The sequence below is a fragment of the Myripristis murdjan genome, chromosome 17, assembly GCF_902150065.1.
Source record: "Myripristis murdjan chromosome 17, fMyrMur1.1, whole genome shotgun sequence".
NCBI lineage: Eukaryota > Metazoa > Chordata > Actinopteri > Holocentriformes > Holocentridae > Myripristis > Myripristis murdjan.
Genome location: NC_043996.1, coordinates 702,603 through 724,703, shown reverse-complemented (window position 1 = coordinate 724,703; position 22,101 = coordinate 702,603). Strand labels below are relative to the sequence as shown.

General features: G+C 39.1%; 1 protein-coding gene across 1 annotated transcript; it reads left to right on the top strand.

Moving 5' to 3' along the window:
* The first annotated feature begins 888 nt into the window (after positions 1-888).
* On the top strand, positions 889-20,401 carry rnf2 (ring finger protein 2). The gene is made up of 9 exons (XM_030074412.1): positions 889-956; positions 4,088-4,184; positions 6,960-7,120; positions 9,036-9,118; positions 9,650-9,782; positions 9,861-9,960; positions 14,157-14,329; positions 15,613-15,802; positions 16,041-20,401. The coding sequence occupies exons 2-9, from the start codon at positions 4,098-4,100 to the stop codon at positions 16,140-16,142; spliced, it is 1,029 nt and encodes a 342-aa protein (XP_029930272.1). The 5' UTR covers positions 889-956; positions 4,088-4,097; the 3' UTR covers positions 16,143-20,401.
* The last annotated feature ends 1,700 nt before the right edge of the window (positions 20,402-22,101 follow it).

The following is a 22,101-nucleotide window of genomic DNA, read 5'->3' as shown; positions in this document are numbered from 1 at the left end:
AACGGCATTTTAACTTCTATAAGTCTTGTAAATGTTAAATTTCTTTGGTACATTGTTTAACACTGAGAAACAATCCTGTTCACATAGAGCCATATTGTGATAGCACTACAGGTATCCTATAACTCCCAATTTCAAGTAATCAAAACTCAACAGTGCTGCTGCTTTTAGAAAAACTAACGTGAACGACTTTATTTCGGTGATGGAATACTGGTGTGAAGAAAGTGTGAACTCTCTGAAAGTTCATTTTCATAATATCGCGGTGGAATGAATGGAAACCAATGACTGGATAAAAGGGAGGAAAAATGATATCAGAGATTTCAAATATGACTGCTTGCTTCAGGAAAAGATAAACAGAAATGTAGATAGATTTTGTATTATGCAATACATGGAAAATCACTGGTATGGTCCTTTAAAACATAGCCTACTGTGAATTTATATAATGAAATTTTGTGTCAGGTGTGAAATGTGGGTATATGGGCTTTAGCGTTCACTTACATCCCTAGATATTCAGGCATGGATGATGGTGTCATTCTGGAACTGGAACCAACCAGCCATCCATGTATGCTCATATCTCAGCCAAAATGTCATCCTACAGGATTTGAATTAACATTCACCAAATCAAACCATCCTTTTGAAATGATAATTAAATGGAAGATAAACAATTTCCCAGGGGAGGGGTGCGACTGACAACTCATGCAGACTTGAAACACTGGAAAATTATGCAGAAAACAACAACTCGCACGTCATGATACAATGGAAACACTTGAAGTGCAGCTGTGTTGCATGGCATGCCGTGATGCTGAAGCTCCGTTCGCTCCAGTTCTAGACTGCTTTGGGACCGTTTTGGTTTTGGAATAGTGCCTCCATTTCCCAGACTACACCGCGAGAGCTACATCCGCCATATTGCCTTCGCCTAAACGCGCTGGCTGGATCTGCTCGTATCCACAACAGAAAATGTAAGTCCATAAACAAACATATTTCACCCTTGTTTGAAGATTTGATTTTAGTGCCTGTATTTGTGAAACAACAGCAATTAACATGCTGGTTTGAAAATGTTCCAGTACTGAAAATATCGTTCGACAAGCATGTAGGAGGCTGGTGCGTCGCCTCTTTATCTGTTGTTGTTTTCCCTCTGTCACAGCGCCAAATTGCATTCACGATTCTCGGCAGAATTTTAATATTAGTTGTTTTGTTCCAGTGCCTTTGAAGGTACAGACATGTATCAATCCATATATTCTGTCTCCGGTCGAATAGGTGTTATATCTTTACCGTTACTTTGTTTCTACCACTAACGTCACGAAGAATAGCTTAGCCTCTTATGTAGCCAGTTAGCATTAGCCGAGCCATAGATTTACATGCAGAATCTGTACGTGGGGTCTGCCTGTTAGATGCAGTTGGAACGCCAGCCCCGGCGGTCAGGTTAGAGATAAATTTCACTGGATTCCTGGTAGTATGTAAAACTCAATACCCTTACATGCTTAAATGCGTTTAATTTTAGTCAACAGTTAAGACGTGTGATTACAGTGCAGAAAACATGTAAAGTGCCCCAGAGATCAGTTTTTCGGCTATGATGTTGATATGTTTGTTGTTAATTGTGTTCAGATTTTGCTTAATGTGGAGCAACTAACTGCACTCATTTAGTTGAATAATGGAGCACATCTTCACTTAAGGGTGCGATTTTGGTCAAGGGTCACATGTGACAGCATGACCACTGAATCAAAATGTATTCCCAATAATGAAATGCAAAATTCTGAAACATGACAATCAGTATTGTGAATTTGATGAATAAATAGCCAGCCAGCCATGCATGTCGTTTCTGTTATTTGTGTTTGTTTTTCATGGCCTGGAGGAGAGGGAGACTAGTCGAGGTTGCCCATCTGGCTGGTCATATCCTGGGTGACCTGAGGGTCACTACTGGTGACTTTAAGATATTTGGCTCATGGCAGACATTCAAGACAGAGTCTAGTTTAAATCTAATAATTCAAACATCCTTGGCCTGTGATTTGGGGAAAAAGTGTCTCTAAGTCGCAGAATGATCGGGTCCACGTTTACTCTTCGGAAAAAAAAACAGCCCATCACAAGGGTCAGATGGATATGGGGTGGAAAACAGGGAAAATCAACTTTTCAATCCCTTTCCCATTGTTAAGTAAATTTTTTAAATCATATTAGGATATCTACATTCAAGGTGTTGATTACGGCAAAACCTGGCATTTTAACTTCTGTATGTCTTGTAAATGTTAAATTTCTTTGGTACATTGTTTAACACTGAGAAATAATCCTGTTTACATAGAGCCATATTGTGATAGCACTACAGGTATTTTCATTTTCTTATCTATTTCACGTCTTTTAAACAGATGTTTTGTATGGAGTGGAATATGTGTATATGTTTTCAAGGGTCCTGATGTGAGCACTGAGCAGCCCTCTTCTGTTAAAGAACATCATCAGCTAGGTTCATCCAGTTGTAGCCCATCAGCACAGAGAAAGAAGTACACCAAAAAAGGTGGCCCTTTATAATATTATTGAAGTAACAAAAGGTTGCGGACCCACAGTCACCCACAGAAATGGACTGATTTACCTTATGGTAGTGCATCTAACTTATTACCACTGATGCCCTGTAACTATAGGCATGCATGTATTATTTACTCTAAATTGAGGTCTTTTGTGGGCATGACGGTGGATACAAGCACTGTAATTTCCTTTTTTATGGATGAAATAAACTTGACGACTTGACTTGACAAAAACTCAGGAGCATCACCAAAATGTAGTCACGGCCATTAAAATGGAAAAAACACCTACTTTTCTTATCCTGTCAATAACAGATTTAATCAGTGGAAGACATTTTGCTCAGTACAGTTCAGTGACATATGACGCTTTTCCACTAGTACCTACTCGGCTCGACTCTACTCGGTTTGTAAGCCTTTCCATTACGCGGTAGTACCTGGTAGCAGGTACTATTTTAGGACCTACTCGGCCAGGGTTCCAAGCGAGCTGAGTCGAGCCGAAATTTGACGTAAACACCGTGCAGGCCACTGATTGGACAGGGAGTGACGACGAATAATACTAATATGGCAACAGCGACCGTGCGCAAAGATGGAAAATTGCAAACCGGTACCGTGGTCAAATGAAGAGGTGGAGACTTTTCTGTGCTTGGTGGTGACCCAAAGAATCCAGAGGGAGCTGGACAGTGCGCCGCCTTGCTATGACGACTCCACCCACAGCGAGGTGGTACTCAATTGTAATGGAAAGCCACCGAAACCGTGTTGAGGCAGGTAGAGTCGAGCCGAGTAGGTACTAGTGGAAAAGCGCCAATACTCACATTTTCCGCACAGGACATTTGGTATAATTAAAGGACTGTACCAAAGATTTGATTTTGAAAATGGAAGGATTTTGGTTAGATATTGTGTCTTTTTTGCTTGATTTGCATTGAAAAATGTGGGCAAAATATGTGAATGGGGCAAACATTGAAAATCACTGGTATGGTCCATTTAAGGCATTGCACACAGTTGATTTGTCTGCTTATTGGGGGTATTGGAGCACTGTGTTTCCTAAATGTATTAGCAAATATTATTGATGTCTGTGCTGTGCTTGATTACTTTTTCGAACAAGAATGCAACCAAAGTCAATTCATCACTTCCCTTCTGAATGTATTTTGCAGACAGCCTTGTCTTTATCACTGTATGTGGTGTTGTCAGTAATCTCATTTCCAAAGTTTCCTTCTTTGTGAAACACAGGGGAATCAGAGAGCAAACAAACAGGATTGTTTTTTTTAATGAAGTGAAGATGACATCTGATGTTTGATTGATTGAAATAGGGCAGCCATCTAAATAGAATTTTCATTGCTGGCATTCAAGAGGCTGTTTAGAATTGTTTTCAGTGAAACAAGCGCTCCAAAAGTAAATTTTCTAGTTTACTCCAGTAATTTGTTTAATATTTGCAACCAGTTTGCCGTAGCCTGAACAAAAAGAATCCTGCTGGTTCCAGTCTGTTGATTAATATGAGTCATTTGTTGGTTTCAGTGCTTTTTATTTGTCTGAACTTTGCCAGTGTTCCAGGTCTCCAATTCCATGTACATGCCATTGTGTTTCAGTGTTGCCGTGATGACCCAGACGGTTCAGACCAATGGGGTTCAACCCCTCAGTAAGACCTGGGAACTGAGCCTCTACGAACTACAGAGAACTCCACAGGTAACACATATACAGTATATTTAATTTCTGTTTCTTGCATACCCCACCACACAGCCTGCAGTGCTCTTTCACAACAACACACAGAGCAGCATCAGCCTCTTAAGGGAATTCAGTGTTTTCCACACCACCCAGGTATAATGTTGGCCCCCTTAGTATAAGGGTTGTAAGAGATAATGTATGTCCCTCGCGAGCCTTTGCTGTTGTGTGAATAAATAAACGTGCACCACAGTAGACTAGAGTTTAGATTTACTTTACTAGTTAATATCCTCTAGTATCCTTGTATCTTCCTGTGTGTTCCAATTTGTTACATTCCAAGTCAATGACTGAAAATAAGTGCCTGTTGCTCATTTTATGTAATGTTTATACCTTGTAATTTAATCACACATTTATATGTGCCCGACATGATGAGAAATCTTCCTGGTATCATCACGATGCTCATGCTGTAATTGATTGGAGAAAATATTAAGTTAGCTATTGTTAGCTGCCTGTGTATAAGTTGAAGTAGCACAGGTGATGCGAGTGTGAATAATTAAATTAATAGTGTGTCCATTTGTGGAGGAAATGTTCATTGTGTGGGCGCCCTTTTCTAGCACCATCATTTAACCAGAGGGTGGCGCTGCTGTTATTGTAACCTAGTCAAAAATACATCAGTGAAGATTAATCCTCTGAAGAGCAAGATTCTCATTTGTCATTCTAGGTTACTGTTAAAAATGGACCTTGTAATGTTTATTGGTATCATATATGATACCATAAATACCTGACTACTACAGAGTATTGGACAAAGGAAGTGTCATTGAGGGAAAAAGCAAGGTGAACAGGGAGTAAAAGAAAAAACACTAAAATAAGGTTGAGAATTAACTAGAGTTAAAATGATACAATAAGATAGCAGACTAGATATAGGCTAATGTACAGTGTCATTCTGAGGGAAACACTGTAGTTAGTGTTTGTTTGTCTGTTTGTTTTTTCAATATCGGCTTTAATATTGTTATTGCAAAGCACACCGAAATATCATTATATTAGCTTACGGTTATTTTGCCCACTCCTACTTTATACTGGTTAAAAAAATAACTTTTGTTACAAAGCCAATCAAAGTCTACCAAATGGGTTGCGGTTTAAATTTCTCTCCGTTTTCAGCTCAGTTGTGGCTCAACCAGACAACTGAAAATTATTGTATTTCTTTTTAATGCTCTAAACAGTATTGTCCTGCCTTTGAATAAATTTCAGTTTTACAGTAGCCAATTGACAGATTTGGTGAGCTTCATTTAAAAGCAGAAAATTACAGTTTATCCATGGTAGGGTTGAACAGTTAATCAAAATATTATCAAACTCACAGTATGACCAAGTGCAGTATGCAAATTGCAGGCACTGCAGATTTTTGAGAAAGGTAAGGTGTGACTAAATGTTCTTGTAAATGAAATATTGTGGTGCTACAGAGACACCACAGTCAATTTTTTCCAAATGTAAGAAAACGTATTTGTTTGGTACAGACCTTAGTCAAAAGAAAAAAACACCATCATCATTTTAACAGCATTTTCAGTGAAAATTAAAATTGTAGTGACAAAATTTGCATTCCTACCAAAGTCTTGAATCATATCACATTTGCATCATCTGTGGAGTTACTCACTTACTAACCATGTTATTTGGCCCTAATTCATGGCAGGATGTTTCAATGAAATATATCAGAAATCGCATCATCTATATGGGCCATACATAAAGCAAATAAATCAGTTCTCTGTAATTTTAAGTTTAGGATGTTATCTAGTCTGCAGTAGCAACCTTTTTCACTTAGTCACATGTGGAAACCTACTTATGTACATATGCACACACAGGGTTTCCCCCAGGAAACTTGCTAAGCCTGGTGGTCGGGCCGCTGGGGGGGGGTTGACTCCAATAATTTAACAACATGTTAAATTATTATTATTATTTTAAAAATGTAAATTACTTATCAAACACACCTGTGACAACATAGATTTAAAAATAAGCCAGAGTGATACCTCTTCTCTGAATAGACAAGCTAAGCCAGTTTACTGCTGTTAGCCAGTGAAAATAGAGAAGAGTGGCGACTCTTCACTTTGTTACACAAGCTAGGTCAGTGCGCTGCGGTAGCTGGAAATCTTCTGTGCCTTTGCCAGACATACGTTCATATTCCACTCAAAAACGACATTTCATTCAACTTATGTAAAATCCCGCCATATTCCACGTAGCGGCGCAACTTGGTGGGCGTTATCCTGGTAATTTCTGCTCTGACGACGTGCTAACATCTGTGCTAACTCGCACTGGCTCTGCCTCATCATCGAGCCGCGTCTCGGTCGGCTCGCCGGGGATGCACTCCCCTCGGCCTGGGGGTGAATGAGCGGGCTCATCGTCTCCTCCAGTGCTCCTCCGACTTCGGAAAAAGAAAGTGTTCACGTATCGACCATAAGATGTCGCCATTGCGCTTTCAACCGTATCACCAGATGCGGTTAAAAGCTCTATATGCCGTCTTTGGTATCACTGTTTCTGGTGCATAAAAAAACTATTTAAAATAAATAAACAAGCGACGCTTAGCCTGGCGGGGGGGCAAGAAAAGCCTGGTGGCCCGCCAGGCCTATAAAGCACTGGGGGAAACCCTGCACACAGACTTAAGCTCTGTGTATATGTCCATAAGTGTCTGTAAACTACAAACTGCTGAGTCGGTAACATGAAGTATTGATATCCTCAAGTCAACTCCACAGCTACAGTATATTTATGAGTATCTACCAATTTCCATCATGTTGGTCTATCTTGTGCTTCCAGGAGGCGATAACAGATGGATTGGAGATTGCGGTGTCACCCAGGTCCCTCCACAGTGAACTGATGTGTCCTATTTGTCTGGACATGTTGAAGAACACAATGACAACCAAAGAATGTCTGCACCGCTTCTGTGCCGATTGTATTATCACTGCTTTGAGATCCGGGTGAGTTTCACTGTGCAGAGGACTATGGGCTATCCCTGTTTGACTGTGTTAACCACATCATGGATAACAGCATCAGCCAAAACACTAACTTGTGGGCATTGTCAATATTGATGGCTAAAAGTATTTGTCAGTAACATTTTTTCCAAAATAAACCAACCTTTGTTGACAAAAATTATGACCAAAAAAATGCTAAAAAGGGATAGAAGAAAAGCCAGCAGCAGACCTCAGTTTGGAAGGGAACAGATATATGGGAAATCTTTACCGCTGATATTTAATTAAGTTAAGTATTAAAACAACACCTAGATGCAGAATACAAGAGGCTGTAATGAGGAATACAAATCAGTAAGTGTATATAAAGTTAATTAACAAATAAATTAATGAGTAGTTTACAGAGGAAAAAATGTGAAAAATGGCCCAGTAGAATTAACCACTTAAGATTTTGTTGACAAAAACTAACAAAATTCTAATGACTAAAATGTGACTAAAACTATTTTAGTTTTAGTCACATTTTGCATTTTAGTTTGCATTTGCATTTTAGTTCAAAGTCCAAGACTAAACCTGAAGCAAAAAACTGTCTGTCAGAATGAACGCTGCTTGTGAGTAATAGAGCTAAGTAAGTATAGTGAATAACTAACTCAAGAACTTACAGATGTAGTTTCCATTTAGGATGTTGACCCAAAGTACAGGTAGTTTTGCATGGAGAAGATGCATGTTAGCATGTTTTCCTCTAATATTAGAAGTTAACTAACCACAACTATATCAAATGATCTGTACATATTCAAGTCTGTAGTCAACTGACTCCATCACAGATATTCAGCAACTTCTGTCTGGTTCCGATGTGCATCCAGGATACCTCTGTTTAGTGCTGGGCATCGATTCAAATTTCAAGAATCGGTTCGATTCCAATTCACAAGATTCAGAATCGATTATCACGATTCGATCCAATTCAATTTGATCCGATTCGATTCGATCCGATATTGATTTGGTTAGTTTTAGTAAAAAGCATTTTGAGCTGTGACTGAATTACATGCCTGTCTAGTTATGCAACACATTAATACTTGTATTATATTGTTTCATTTGACAACAAATAAATATAGGTATTGATAATTAAAATGGCTGTAAGACTGGTAAAAATGGATAAGACCACCTTTTGTAGCCCAGAGGAGATATCTTGCTCAAACACTTGGTATGTTGTGTCAGTGTATGTTTATGAGTTGTAGAACATAATAAATTATCTTGCAGGAGTAGATGTTTACCAGTAAGCGTGAGTCAAATAATTTAACAATATGTTAAATTATTATTTGTTTTAAAAATGTAAATTACTTATCAAACAGACCTAACTATTCAACTACCAATGAATGAGCAGTAGTATGCATGTGATAACATAGATAAGTCAAAAAAAATAAGCCAAAGTGATACCTCTTCTCTGAATAGACAAGCTAAGCCAGTGTGCTGCTGTTAGCCAGTGAAAATAGCGCAGAGTGGGAACTCTTCGCTTTTGTTACACAATCTATGTCAGTGCGCTGCTGTAGCTGGAAAGTTTCTTTGCCTTTTGGACTCGAACGGTGCCGGTGCAGTTGTTGTCATTTTTTTCTATATATATTAAAAGATCGATCTTTGGGCGTACAGATCGATCCATGGGAATTTAAATGAAGATCGCTTCAAAATCGGAGGATCGATCTTTTCAACACAGGTCTACCTCTGTTTTAAGTGTTGCTCTGATTCTATTACTTTACTGTATTGTTGGCCTTAAACTGTTTCCAGACAAACAATATACATTCTTATACATGGCTCTGAAGTATTGGTAATGAGAAGCACCGAGGACGAAAAACTACATGTTGGTATATTTGCTTGACTAATTTTGATGAATATCAGTTAACATGTTATCTGTCATCTATCTGTCTTATCTCTGTAGTAATAAGGAGTGTCCAACCTGTCGTAAGAAGCTGGTGTCCAAGAGGTCTCTGCGTCCTGACCCAAACTTTGACGCTCTAATTAGTAAGTGTGTTTCATGCCACAAATTTAGGTAGGCTTAATCCCAGTAGAAAAATGATGACTGCAAATTTGTTTTAATCCAACTACTCAAAAGTCAAATAGGGGACAGTTACAAAGAAATCACTCAGTAGAGTGCATACCTATGCCAGCGCTGTGGAATACTCAAGATTTGCCATTTCTGTGTCACATAGTTAACCAAATTAAACTTCTCTTAATTCTTTCTTTTCATGCTTTTAATTGAAGGTAGTGTTTTTTGTTTAATCCATTCAAACATTTAACAGTTGTGTGTGGCGACACCCACCACCATGTCTCCTTTTGACCAGTCAGCATGAAAAGTTAATCAGCTCTTTCTTGGCCCAGAACTAACCCTTCCACAAACTTTTGAGCAAATCCATTCCTAACTTTTGGAGATATCCTGCCAACAAACAAACAGATGGAATGGGGCCAAAGCATAACCCCCGACCAACTGCATTGGCAGAGGTAGTAAGAAAATGAGTCTGTATTTTGGTCTGATCTTGATTTATCTGGTTCCAGGTAAGATCTACCCCAGCCGTGACGAATATGAAGCTCACCAGGAGAGAGTGCTGGCCCGCATCAGCAAACACAACAACCAGCAAGCCCTGTCTCACAGCATAGAGGAGGGGCTGAAAATACAGGCGATGACCAGGTAAACACACTTCTAACCATCACAAACACTATGCAGAGCTGTAGTAAAGTCTGTAGTAATAATCTGATGTTTTTGCAGACTTCAGCGTGGTAAGAAACATGCAGTGGAAAATGGTAGTGGAGCTGAGGACAATGGAGACTCTTCCCACTGTAGCAATGCCTCCGTCCATAGCAACCAGGTAGGTTTCTAATGATTACCCAAGAATGTATAACTTTAAGGTTTGAAACGATTCCAATACTTCTTTCCAACAGTATTGATACCTCTAGTGTTTTATCTAACAAAAAAACTTTTGTTCCACCTCTGCTATCCACACACACACACACACACACACAGGTGCCCACAGCCGCTCCTCTCCCTAGCAATCAAGTCGTTACTGAAGCTAACATAATGATGTTAGCTTCAATAACTTACTGCTTTTACTACAGGAGTGCAATCTAATGGAGTCTTTATTATGTCAATTTTTTGGATAAAAAATAGTTGTTGACCCTTTTTTTCATGATGATGAAATGATGACAGTGATGAGTTGCTCTGTGAGAACAAAAACACGAGAGCATGTTGTATAGTGTTTTATTTATGAGTTTTAGCCTTATTTATGAGCGTATTTATGAGTTATAGGTGTAAAGTTAAGTGTTAAAAGTGATGCTCAGTAAAGAGCAAATGCTACAAGCTGCTAGTGTCCTGTCATTTGACTAAAACGACTACCTAAAATTATTTACGGTGCTTCTGACTAAATCTTGACTAAGATTAATGTAAAATAAATAACTGAATTCGGACTAAAAAAAAAAATCATTTCAAGAGATGACAAAGACTAAAATTCCAATACCTGTCAAAATGAACACTGCAGGAGTGTATTCCCTAAGTAAGACTCACTAGCTAAACATGGCAGGAGCTGCAGAGCCTTCATGACTTCTTCCAACAGTATTGATACCTTGTGTTTTCCTTGTGATATCTAGTGTTTTCTCTAGCAAAAAAACCCACGTCTGCTATCCACACACACACACACACACTCAAAGCAGTTTTAGGTGTTTTTATTAGGGGTGGAGAAAAATTGATTCACTTAAGTATCACTTTTTTTTTTTTTAAACAATTTGTTAATTGAGTTTTTAAATTACTGAATTGATAGTGAACAGAGCTCACCACACACACGTAGTATTTGCAAACCTTCCAGTCGAGAGGGCTTTTTCCTCCCCACTGTCACCCTGTGCTGCTGTTGGGGGAGATTTTGCTCCATGGATTTGGCCAGTATCTGCTGGGTTTCTGTAAAACACCGTGAGATAACTTTTGTTAAGATTTGACGCTATACAAGTAAAACTGAATTGAATCAGGTGCTGGTCAGTCACAGGATCATCTCAGTAACAACATAATTCGCTGCTAATAAAGTTATTTCAGTGTGTGATGGTTAATTTTGGTCTTTATTAGAATAGTATAGACATTGGTATCACATGAATTAGATTACCTTAGAAATGTGTTGGCACTTCATTCTAGGTTTTCGACAAGAGGACTAAATATTGCTCCAAAGTTAGGCTAAATTTTGGCGAGGGAAAATCTGGCATTGCTATTTTCAAAGGGGCCCCTTGACCTCTCACCTGTAGATCTCTGAATGAAAATGGTTTCTATGGGAACCTACAGCTCTCCCCTTTGCAGACATTCCCATCTTATGCTAATCCCATGCAGTTTGGGCCACAAATCATGCAGCACAAATGTGTTTCAATAAATACTAATATCAAAATGCAATACTTGTAGAATCGCAATAATTAAGAATTTTTATGCAGTTCACCATTATAGGCCTGTCACAATACTGAGCTCTTGCCAGGCCAACTGCAGGGATAGCAAGCAGCTGCCACAACAGTTATTTTCACATTTTAAGTGGGCTTTCCTGGCTTTTTCAATAGCTTAGGTGCTGTGTTGCTGGTGAAAATGGGGCTGGGTTGTACTCTGTGTGTGTGGGTTGTGTGGAGAAACTGAAAGAGAGAATGTTTACACATGAATGCGTGTGTTACTGCAGCTTCCCTTTCATCAACAAGGTTAACTACAGCACCTTCCCACAGGGTTGTGGGAAGTAGTTAACACCCCCAACTCTTTTTTGTTTTTTTCTTTTCTTTTTCTGTTTTGGGGGTGTGGGGGGTGCTCTAGAACGCAGTCATCATGAATATATCAGAAAATAGCATATTTTATTTCTCTATAAGGTATACATAAAATAATGTGTTTTTATTCACTGATTTGTAGGGCTGTGCATCTCTTGTCTGTGTCTGATATGATATGTATCTTGATACACTGTCAGCGACCCAGTACATTACAGATACACGAGCAGCAACTACCGATGTGATGTGATAAGATGATACGATATGACCCATCGCCCACCCCCCCAGTCAGGATGCAGTGCTTTTTAATTATTTGATTCCACACAACGCGATTCAGTGTGATATGACGATGCAAAGGAATGATGCTATGTAATTCATTGAGTTTGATTAGTTATTAACCAAGTAATATTATGACCTTCCACAAACGGGTCTTGTTTCATATGTCATGTACAAGTGTTCTCTGTCGTTTCAAGTTGACAGGACAGTACACTTTATAACACCTGACTCACAGCAAAGGGTGCTCAAGGTTAACAACAACAATGAGGCATAGTGCAATATGAAAAACTACGACCAGGCAATAGATGTGCTTAACGTTTGCTTAAATCTTCATATCTGCTTAAAAATGGAAAATTATAACTATTAATGACATTCACATGCTGCTGTAAACAAACATCTATCTCACTGTCATAATAATAATGGTCATGACAGTAAAATGGTGGTGAGAAATTGAAAACAGAGAAAAGGGCTCAAATAATCAAAAGAAAAGGACACCTTGTGGTCAATCAAAATAGTGTGCATACAACTGCAATATTGGTCAGTCCCTTTCAATCCACACTCCATCCTCAGTGCATATGAGTTTGTTGTGACACACCCCTAACCCATGCTGCTCAGCAGCAGTCGGCATCCACTCTGTAACATAAGGTAACAAAGGAGAAATAGTCCATAATATCAAATTATTGGATGGTTCTTGTTTCTAAATAAAGGCATAGAACATCTAACAATTACATAGATTGGGTTTTATCGATGCACAGATGCAAACACTGATGCATCTTTTGGTGATTTCATACCAAAATTGTATCTATTTGCAGCCACTGTTGCACTTGCATTGTGCCTGCCTGTGTTTGTGTATCGATAAGAATTGGTTAAGGCCAGACAAAAAAAAATTCTGGGTTCCGGTTCCCAAACAAGTGTCCCATTTAACCCCCGAGTCAGGTTATTTTATTAGCCTCTGTGTAAAAATAAAATAAAATAAATAAAATAAAGGCACTAAGTGTGACCTTGTTGGCATTGGTCAAAAGTTAAGCAGGGCTTTTATTTTGATCTATGTTGCACTCGCCTTATTTGTGATGTTCTCGCTTAACTTCGGAAAATAACTTCATGGAATCACACACCACCGACAGGACTGGCTGGAAAGAATGGACTTCCACACGGTGTGTGTGTGTGATTTGTCCTCACAAACCACCAGTGGAAATAATCCGACTACAAGAGAAAACCTTTGCAGATGTAGTGAAAGAGGTGAAACAGTGCCATTGGAGATTTGCAGGTGCAGCAGGCAAACATGACGGAGGATCCTCATGTTTGCCTGCTGCCCCCACCGTGGAGCTTGGCTCTATGGCGGTGGGTGTGATGGGTGTATTCGACTTCAGGTACCTGGCGCTGCGATGTGAGCCAGAGACACCTCCCTCTGCTAGTAATAACGCTGCTCCGTCCGTTAAAAAGGTAGTAACTTATGCAAATATTGAATTAATTATATTTAAAAAGCAACCCATGCATTGCTTCCAAAAATTTAAAAAAGAATAAAATAAAATAAAATCCCTACCTACCCATCCTTCCCATGAATAAATAAAATAAAATAAATCCCCCCTACCCATCCTTAAAATGCTAAATAAAATAAAAAATAAAATAAAATAAAGTCCCTACTTATTCATGCCCTTAAATGACAAGGAACCGGAACCCAGGGTATTTTTTTGTTTGGCCTAATCTTCCCATCCCTACTGCTGGTCACCCTCATCTTTCTGTCTCTAACTCTCCTGCTGCTGCTTCTCTCTCTCTCTCTCTCTCTCTCTCTCTCTCTATTTTTTTTTTTTTTTTTTTTTTTTTGGATGACATGATTTAGATACATATATTTAGCACATATATGATGTATACGTCAACACTTCTTTATGTCACTTTGGTATTTTGGGTTATGCACATGAGTCGGCTGAAACTTTGCATCAAAGACATTTCCTTGCTGCCTGGTGTTAATGTCTGTAAATGCATAACACCTGAGTGTGTATTTTGACGTCTTCTCCAGGAGGCCGGTCCAAGCATCAAGCGCACCAAGACAAGTGACGACAGTGGCTTGGATATGGACAACGCTGCTGAGAACGGGGGTGGGGACTCTGTGATTGACGGGGGAGCCAGTGAAATAGAGCTGGTGTTCAGACCACATCCCACCCTGATGGAGAAGGATGATGCTCACAACAGGTGATCGCAAACACACACAGCTCAATATAAGACTTATGCCACCCCCACACATATAAATTAGATTAGACTAGATGAAACGTCATTGATGCATAATGGAGAAATTGAATCCAAAGCTAAAAAGTGTTTATCACAAGTGTTACAACCAAAAATTCAGATTTGAAAATGGAAAGATTTGATTGTATGTTTTGCAATCTTTGGTATCCCCACATGATTTCGACAGTTGTTGTTACAGTGTAAAATGTGGGTAAATTATAAATGGGCCAAACATTCAAAATCACTGCTATGGTCCTTTTTTAAATTCAGTTTTTTAAAAAATAAAAAAAAAAAAAAAAGGAAAAAAAGAAAAAGAAAAAAATTCAGCCTTAAAAGTAATCAAATAGCCTCACATGTGAATACATGGTCTGAATTTGCCAAATATTAACACATTTTATTTATTTGTGTATTTCTTCTTGTAAAAATGAATCAGATTCTTCTGCATCAGTCAACATTTCTGCTGTTATAAACTCTCAGTTTACTGAACCTAATCCTGCTGGAATCCTGCTGGAAAGATGTTCTAGTTCACCTGGAACAGTCCTGGTTCATTTATTACAGCAGCAGCTTACTATGTAACCTAGAAAAACTGTTGTAACAACAGTTAACTTGGTCATCTAGTTAAAAACATTAAAAAAACATCATATTCCTACATAAAGAAGACCCACACTTGACAGATTTTTTTTACTGAGCTACAATGCTTATTTGAATAAGATAAAATGATTTGTCCAAAAAATAGTTTTAAATTTTGAGAAAATGTATTTTAAATTGGCTTTAAAAAGCACTGAATTTAAGCACTAAATAGTCTAAATCAGTGTTGGGCTTTAATGTGATGGCACTGTTGAAACTCATGTACTGATCATGATTGGTGGCTGATTGGGAAATATATACATTTGCCACTACTACATATGCATATACACTACATATACCCTACTGGTATATGTTTTATGTCAAGGTTCCCACATGTCCTGGAAAACCTGGAAATCCTGAAAATTATTGGCCTACTTTTCCGGTGATGGGAAATACCTGGAAAATTCAAAACCTTGTAAAATGTCCTGGATATAGTCATGAGATTCTGGAAAATGATAAAGTTTGGCTGAGATTACATTTTCAAATGGTTTACTAAACTCACAGTGCAGTTTTTTAGCTGCTGATGCCCTGTTTCAGTGCCTGTGTCTACATCTTACCTGCCTTCATCAAGTGCTGTGTGTCTACCTGTGTATTCATTGCTGTTTCTGTGTGTCTGACCTTAGCGTGGAGTTTGTGCCTCGCTACATTAAGACGTCCGGTAACGCTACAGTCGATCACCTGTCTAAATACCTGGCTGTGCGACTGGCGTTAGAGGAGCTGAGAAGAAACGCGGAGGCCAGTCCGGTTAATGTGGAGGCGGCCTCAGAGAAACAGTACACCATCTACATCCCCACTGCTGGAAACCAGTTTACTGTGAGTACACACAAACACTGAACCACTGGTCATTATCAGGGTCATCCAGTTATGTGTCCTTGTATTGTGTTTCATGGACATTGGAAGTCAACGGTCCAGGAGGGAAGAGCATGTTTAGATCGTGAGGCATGTTGATTATCATTGAACTAGACATCAGGATCTCAGTGGGAGCCTTGTTTGATGCCTTAAATCTTGAACTGTCATTTCCTCTCGTTTAAATTAAGTTTATTATTTTCAGGTTCTGAATGGGTCATTCTCCCTAGAGCTGGTCAGCGAGAAGTACTGGAAAGTCAACAAACCCATGGAGCTCTACTTTGCCCCCACTAAAGAACACAAGTAGACACACACTTCATTAACACACACATACATGCACACACTTATATACACACACATACACACACACACTAGGAAGTACACAGTGGGACTTGTACGATGCTACACCTACACACATGCAGCAGGTGGTGGGAAATCTGTGTGTCCGAAGAAGAGGAGAGAGATTGGACAACGGAAAGGGACCCTTGTAAAAAGAAAAAAACTTTTTGCTTTATTTTCTCTCTCTGTATCTCTCTCTGTGTCTCTTTCTATCTTTCTCCCTGTAGTAGAAGGTAGCAGATCAGCACAGCTGAGAGATAACAGAGCTAACTAGAAGCAGTGATTTTTCTCTTCCTCAAGTATCAGGGTCAACTGACAGTCATTCACTCTGAGAACTCCTTTACTGAATGTCAGGTCAGTTCTCATGTGGTCTACAGGGGCCCTACAGGGTCAGATAGTGCAAATGTGATTTATATCTGGGTTCAGTCAATGAAGCATCTACCCACCTCAAGCTACCATGTACTGTGTGTGTTGACTGGGCCACTCTGTCCTGACAGATTATGGTGGTCTAAAGCTACCAGGGGTTCAACGGGCAAATCATATTTTGCTGCTTTCATTAACGATGGACCGATATTGAGTTTTAAGGGCCGATACCGATACCAGTTATTAGTAAGGACATTGATAACCAATATTTAGGGCTGATATTTCTTTGTAGTAAATTTCAAAATTGCAGTGTTAAAATTAACAGTATAACAAAATGCCAATATAAACCTTGCTTTGAATTAACAAATGTTTGATTAACATAAAAAACATAATCAAAGGAAATTACAAGAAAATTGTATTTATAGTTATTAAAATGCTATATTTTATGGTCAGATCAGTGATGCTGGATCAGATTTCTTGTGTTTAAGGTTGTGTGCGGATGCTTTTCACAAGCATTTACATTAAAAACAAAAGGAAAATTGTAACCTCTCTGTCCTTAAGGCAGTTATTACAATTTTATCTTCCTGTAAAATTTAATTAAATACAAATCCAGTGAAAATAAGAATGAAAATTTTAACCATATTATCAGAAATGTTGCCCTACTCATCTGCTTTTGTGCTGCTGTGTTTCAAACACTGACGCATCTGAGTGGTTTTCGTATTTGTCATCTTGAAATTCAAAATTACTGGTTATTGAAAAAAGTGCCAGGACTAATAATTGGTTGATCCCTAGCTTTGTTGCTGTCTTTCCTAATGGTACATCATTTGGTGGCTTAATGTAGCTAGCTAGCAAGAACAAACTCAGAAAAATAACTTTGAAGCCTTCCATGGACCCCAACACTGGTTGCAACTATTCAGACCTTGTTCAGGGTTCCCACACACCGTGGAAAACCAGGAAATTCATGGTGTTTCCAGTCATTAAAAACACCTGGGAAATCAGAAAACTGTTAAATATCCTGGAAATTATAGTGAAATCCTGGAAAATTCAGTTGAGATGACATATGGAAGTGTTTTGCTCAGCTCACATTGCACAGTTTTAGCCTGTAGTGCCCATTCATAGCCAGTGCCCATGTTATGGTGTAACTGCAGTCACTTGTGTATGGAAGGCCAAACAGGTCAAAAACTGTCAGAAGTGGCACTTTGACCAGCATGGTGTTGTCAGTATGTTAGTCCATTTGCCCACGTGTTTTTGTGCAATATGCTGCACAAGCGTTGTGTATTTTGAGCTCTTTGGTTACGTTGTTCATTTTTAAATATTCTAAACTGACCCTCTGTGAGCAATGGCTAACATGTACATAAGTCAATGAATTTGTCCTTGAAAAAGTGGGAACCCAGATTGTTTTTGAGATGCAGTGACCAGTCTCTAAGTGAAGCCATGGCCAGCTTTTTTTCATCTGACAAGCTTGTTAATGTCCACACATTGGCCACGTTTTCTCAGCCACTCTCCCCTGGAGGACAGGAGGGGACTTGTGGTGACTTGTTGTGTTGGTAGTGGAAGCACACAGTCTCGGTCCAGCTGCAACATCAGTGGGGGTTGTGCTGTGGTTTTCAAGCTCGGCACAGATTTCAGCAGAATGCAGTCATCAACCACAGAACAACCTTGTTTCACATTCCACTGGGAAATGCCTGGAATGTACCGGAGAATCTGTCAGCTGTTGTCTTGATCTGTTGCCTTGTAGGAACAGACAAAACGTCTGTCTTCTTATATCTGTGGCTGCTCTCTATGGCTTGTCCTTTTATAAATGGCTTTTGTATAATTGAGAGGAAGGAGTGTGTATGAGAGTGTGATAGGGTTTTTTTTTAATGCAGGGCCATGCACAAGACAATTTGGCCATCAGTTCTCAGTGTCAGTTTCATATTTTTGGTATTGGGTGCCGACCGTGCTTCCTCTAGTCCCTGACGAAGAAAGTTTTGCACACAGACCTGCTTGGTAAACTCATATGCCAAAACCACTAGTTATCTCTGATCTAATACAAAAAATGTATTTACCTTTTTACATGGCAAAACACTATCAAAAGTCCTGTTTAAAAAGCAATACAGGATTTTTGCAGAAGTGGCTGTTTGCAGCAATATTTGAGCATAAGTATGTCTTTAGGAAGCAGTGAGCATACAAGTGGATATCAGATTTTGATTATACAGCATGACTAGTGTGAGCTTCTTAAGCTGAAATTTTGCTAGAGGTTTTCAACTGTATCAGAGATGGCTAGCTTTTGAGTTTGTCATGAAGGTCTGTGAATTTTCTTTATCAGGGATTGAAGGCAATAAATGGTGAGTACAACAATGATGCATTATGGATGAAGCATTCCTTAAAATCCACAATCATTTCCTATAAAAGAACCAGATTTCATTTGCGACAATAATAAAGCTGAAGTTGTCACCAGCAGATCTGTAGTGTTCAGATGTGTGCTGCCACCAGCTGTCAGACAGCAGCCTGGTCAAACTGTCAGCATGCATGGCTCTGTGGTTTTGGACAGACAGCGCAACAACAAGTGTTACGGCGGTTCATTTGTTTTTGTTGTATGTGTACAGACAGATAGTGTGGGTGTGGCTGAATGCGTGAATGCAGCTTGTTTCATACTTTACACTCATTCACTGGGTGTGTGGGGGTGGGTGGGGATCCTGTTGGTAGTAACTCTGAAAGGTCTTAATGTCCCATTAGGATCAATAAGCCAGAAGAGTGGTCAGTTGTTAGAATTGGACTTGTGTGTGAGAGTGAATGTTATGCCAAACATGTATGTACAAGAAACTTTCAGTTATTTTACCATGGCAGACACATGTAAAGTATGTAAGTATACAGGGGTCTCAGTTTTTCCCCCTCACTCAAATCATTCACACCAAGTTTGGGAAATGTAATGGCCCACCCTGAGACCCACATTTGTAAAAGCTGGTTTTACAGTCCCATTTTAGGTGCCACAAAGCTGTGAAAGAAAGCCTTCAGAAAAGCCTGTGTGGGTCAGTGGAGACAAAGGCGCATTTTCACCACTGTTTAATTTTTTTTTTTTTTTTTTTTTTTTTTTTTTTTGAATGTTGAAGATTATGGCTGCAACAATTACTCGAATAATCCGTTAGTTTCCAGCTATTAAATTAATCGCCAACTGTTTTGATAATTGGCCAATCATTTTGAGTCATTTTTAAGAAGAAAATTTCCAAATTCTCTGATCCCAGCTTCGAAGATGTGAATATTTTCTTGTTTCTTTAGTCTCTATGACAGCAAACTAAACATCTTTGGGTGATGGACTGTTGGTTGGGACAAAACAAGACATTTGAGTACCTTGGCTTAGGCTGTGGAAAATTGGGATTAACATTTTCACAATTTTCTGATAATTTATGGCCAAAACAACTGATCGATTATTTGAGAAAATAATTGACAGATTAATAGATGATGAAAAGAATCAACAGTTGCAGCTCTGTCGAAGGCTATGGCGTTGAGAGACAACCCGTACCTGCTAGCCAGCTAACACTTGTTTTAGTTTTTACCTTCCACTGACACCCCTGCATTTTTACTGTTGATTTAATGCCTTCAGCTGGACCCAGAATCACGACGCCTGAGTCATCTATCATCGGAAAGGGGGTATCACTGTCAGTTCAAGTGGTAGGCAAAAAATAGAAGTTGGATTGGATATAGCTTCACTACATGAAGTACTCTCCAAAAACCCTGAGCCTGAACCTGGTTAAAACACCACTTCATTCCTGTCTCACTAGTTATCTGTCTGTCTGCTTAGTCTGTCTGTCTGACTGTGTGGAACCTGTAAACTGCTTCTTTCTGTTTGGACAATAAATCTGAATCTGTGTGTTCAACATGGAACATGGAGTCCTGTTGGTTATGTTGACACTCTCCAGCATTACTGTTGGGAGGAAGTGGGAGTCCACGGAAATGACTGAGCTTGGCCTTCAGATATGAAAGAAAGAACCGCAAGATTCATTGTAGTTAAGATTTCTACAGGCCTGTCAGAAAATGACACTGAATCCACATTTTTGCCAAGATTTGGGCTTTTAAAGGCTGTGGTCTTAAACTTTTGATCAGCTGATGAACAGCCTATTTCAGTTTAATGGTTGTTTGCAATAAATTGCTTACTCAATTTTTTTTTTTTTTTTTGTCTCACTCCCATTTCTTCTTTTTGCATTTTGAAGCTCTACTTAGAACCTTCTTAAGATCCAACAGTGCAAAATGTAAATTCTTGCAATTTTTCAGCTGGTCTTAAAATTTTGATCAGGAGTGTAATTAGCATGTGCAAGCAGTCACTGGCACATGACCCGGGCCCAAACTTATCAAGCTTCTGAAAGTGCCATTTCAGCATTAAGTGCTGAGAATTTCTGAAATTTTCTCCTACTTTCAAACTTAAGCATAAAAGCAAGCTATCAAATTTCTTACAGCTACGAATCACTCCTCGTCTCCCAGTGACTTACTCTAGCCGGAGAGCTGGAGAGTCTCTCAGGTGGTTAGAGGCTGCCAGTCGGGCCTGTCAGGTCACTTTTATTTATACAGGGTGACCCAAAAAAACGGGAATTTTTGAAGTGCGTATTGGCAGACATGAGCAAGTGGCAGCACAATTTTTAAAAAATGAATATTCCATCATTGTTTCTTAAATGGCATGTTTTAAGGTTTCACTTACTATGAATGAAATATTTTTCTTCCATCACTCTTGGTTTTATTGGATTGTTAAAATGTTCCCGTTTTTTTGTGTCACCCTGTATAACACATTTAAAAAAACAACAGGAGTCGACCCAAAGCGCTTTACAATCGTTGAAGAATGATTTACAATACACCTGTACAAGATTAAAAGAGTAATACATAAAAGCCAAGACTAAAATGCAAAGCACATTGATGAAAAAAAAGGTCATATCAAAAGAAAGAAAGAAGTTAAAAGGAAATGAATTTTTAAAAAAAAAATGGAATAAAACCATCAGCAGAATAAAACTCATTGAGAGGATGTTTATGATGAATTAAGAATGGACTTGGCAAAAAAAAAAAAAAAAAAGCAAGGTCTTTAAATTGAATTGAAAAGGGTCAGTGGTGGAAGACTTGGACTTAATCTGGGAGCTGTGATGGCACTGAGGAGACAGGTGTGTGTGAACCTTTCAGGAGAGGAAGAATGTGTTGGATTGTTTGACAACACTTTGTTGATCAGTATGTTTTGGACTGAGCAGCAGCATCTTTGTCAGCGTCTTGGTGAGGAACGTCATCTCACCATGGACTTTCCGCTGCAACGCGTCTTCAGCTGTATTGAAGTCGGTGACGATGCTTCATTTCCGTGCCACAGGCAAAAAGCAGCAATGCAGCACTGATGATCTGGGCCGTCACAAACATCAGTTATCCCAACTGGTATGAAAACATGTGGCGCTTCCAGCTCCATACACAGGCCCGTGTGTCATTGACTTCCCATCCTTGTTCCCAGTGTAAACCAACATGTCTGTGTTAACAGTGTTTAGGACAAATTTTAAAGTAGCACTTTAACACACACAGGTAATTCTGTCCATCTGATGGTATGGTATTCACTACAATGC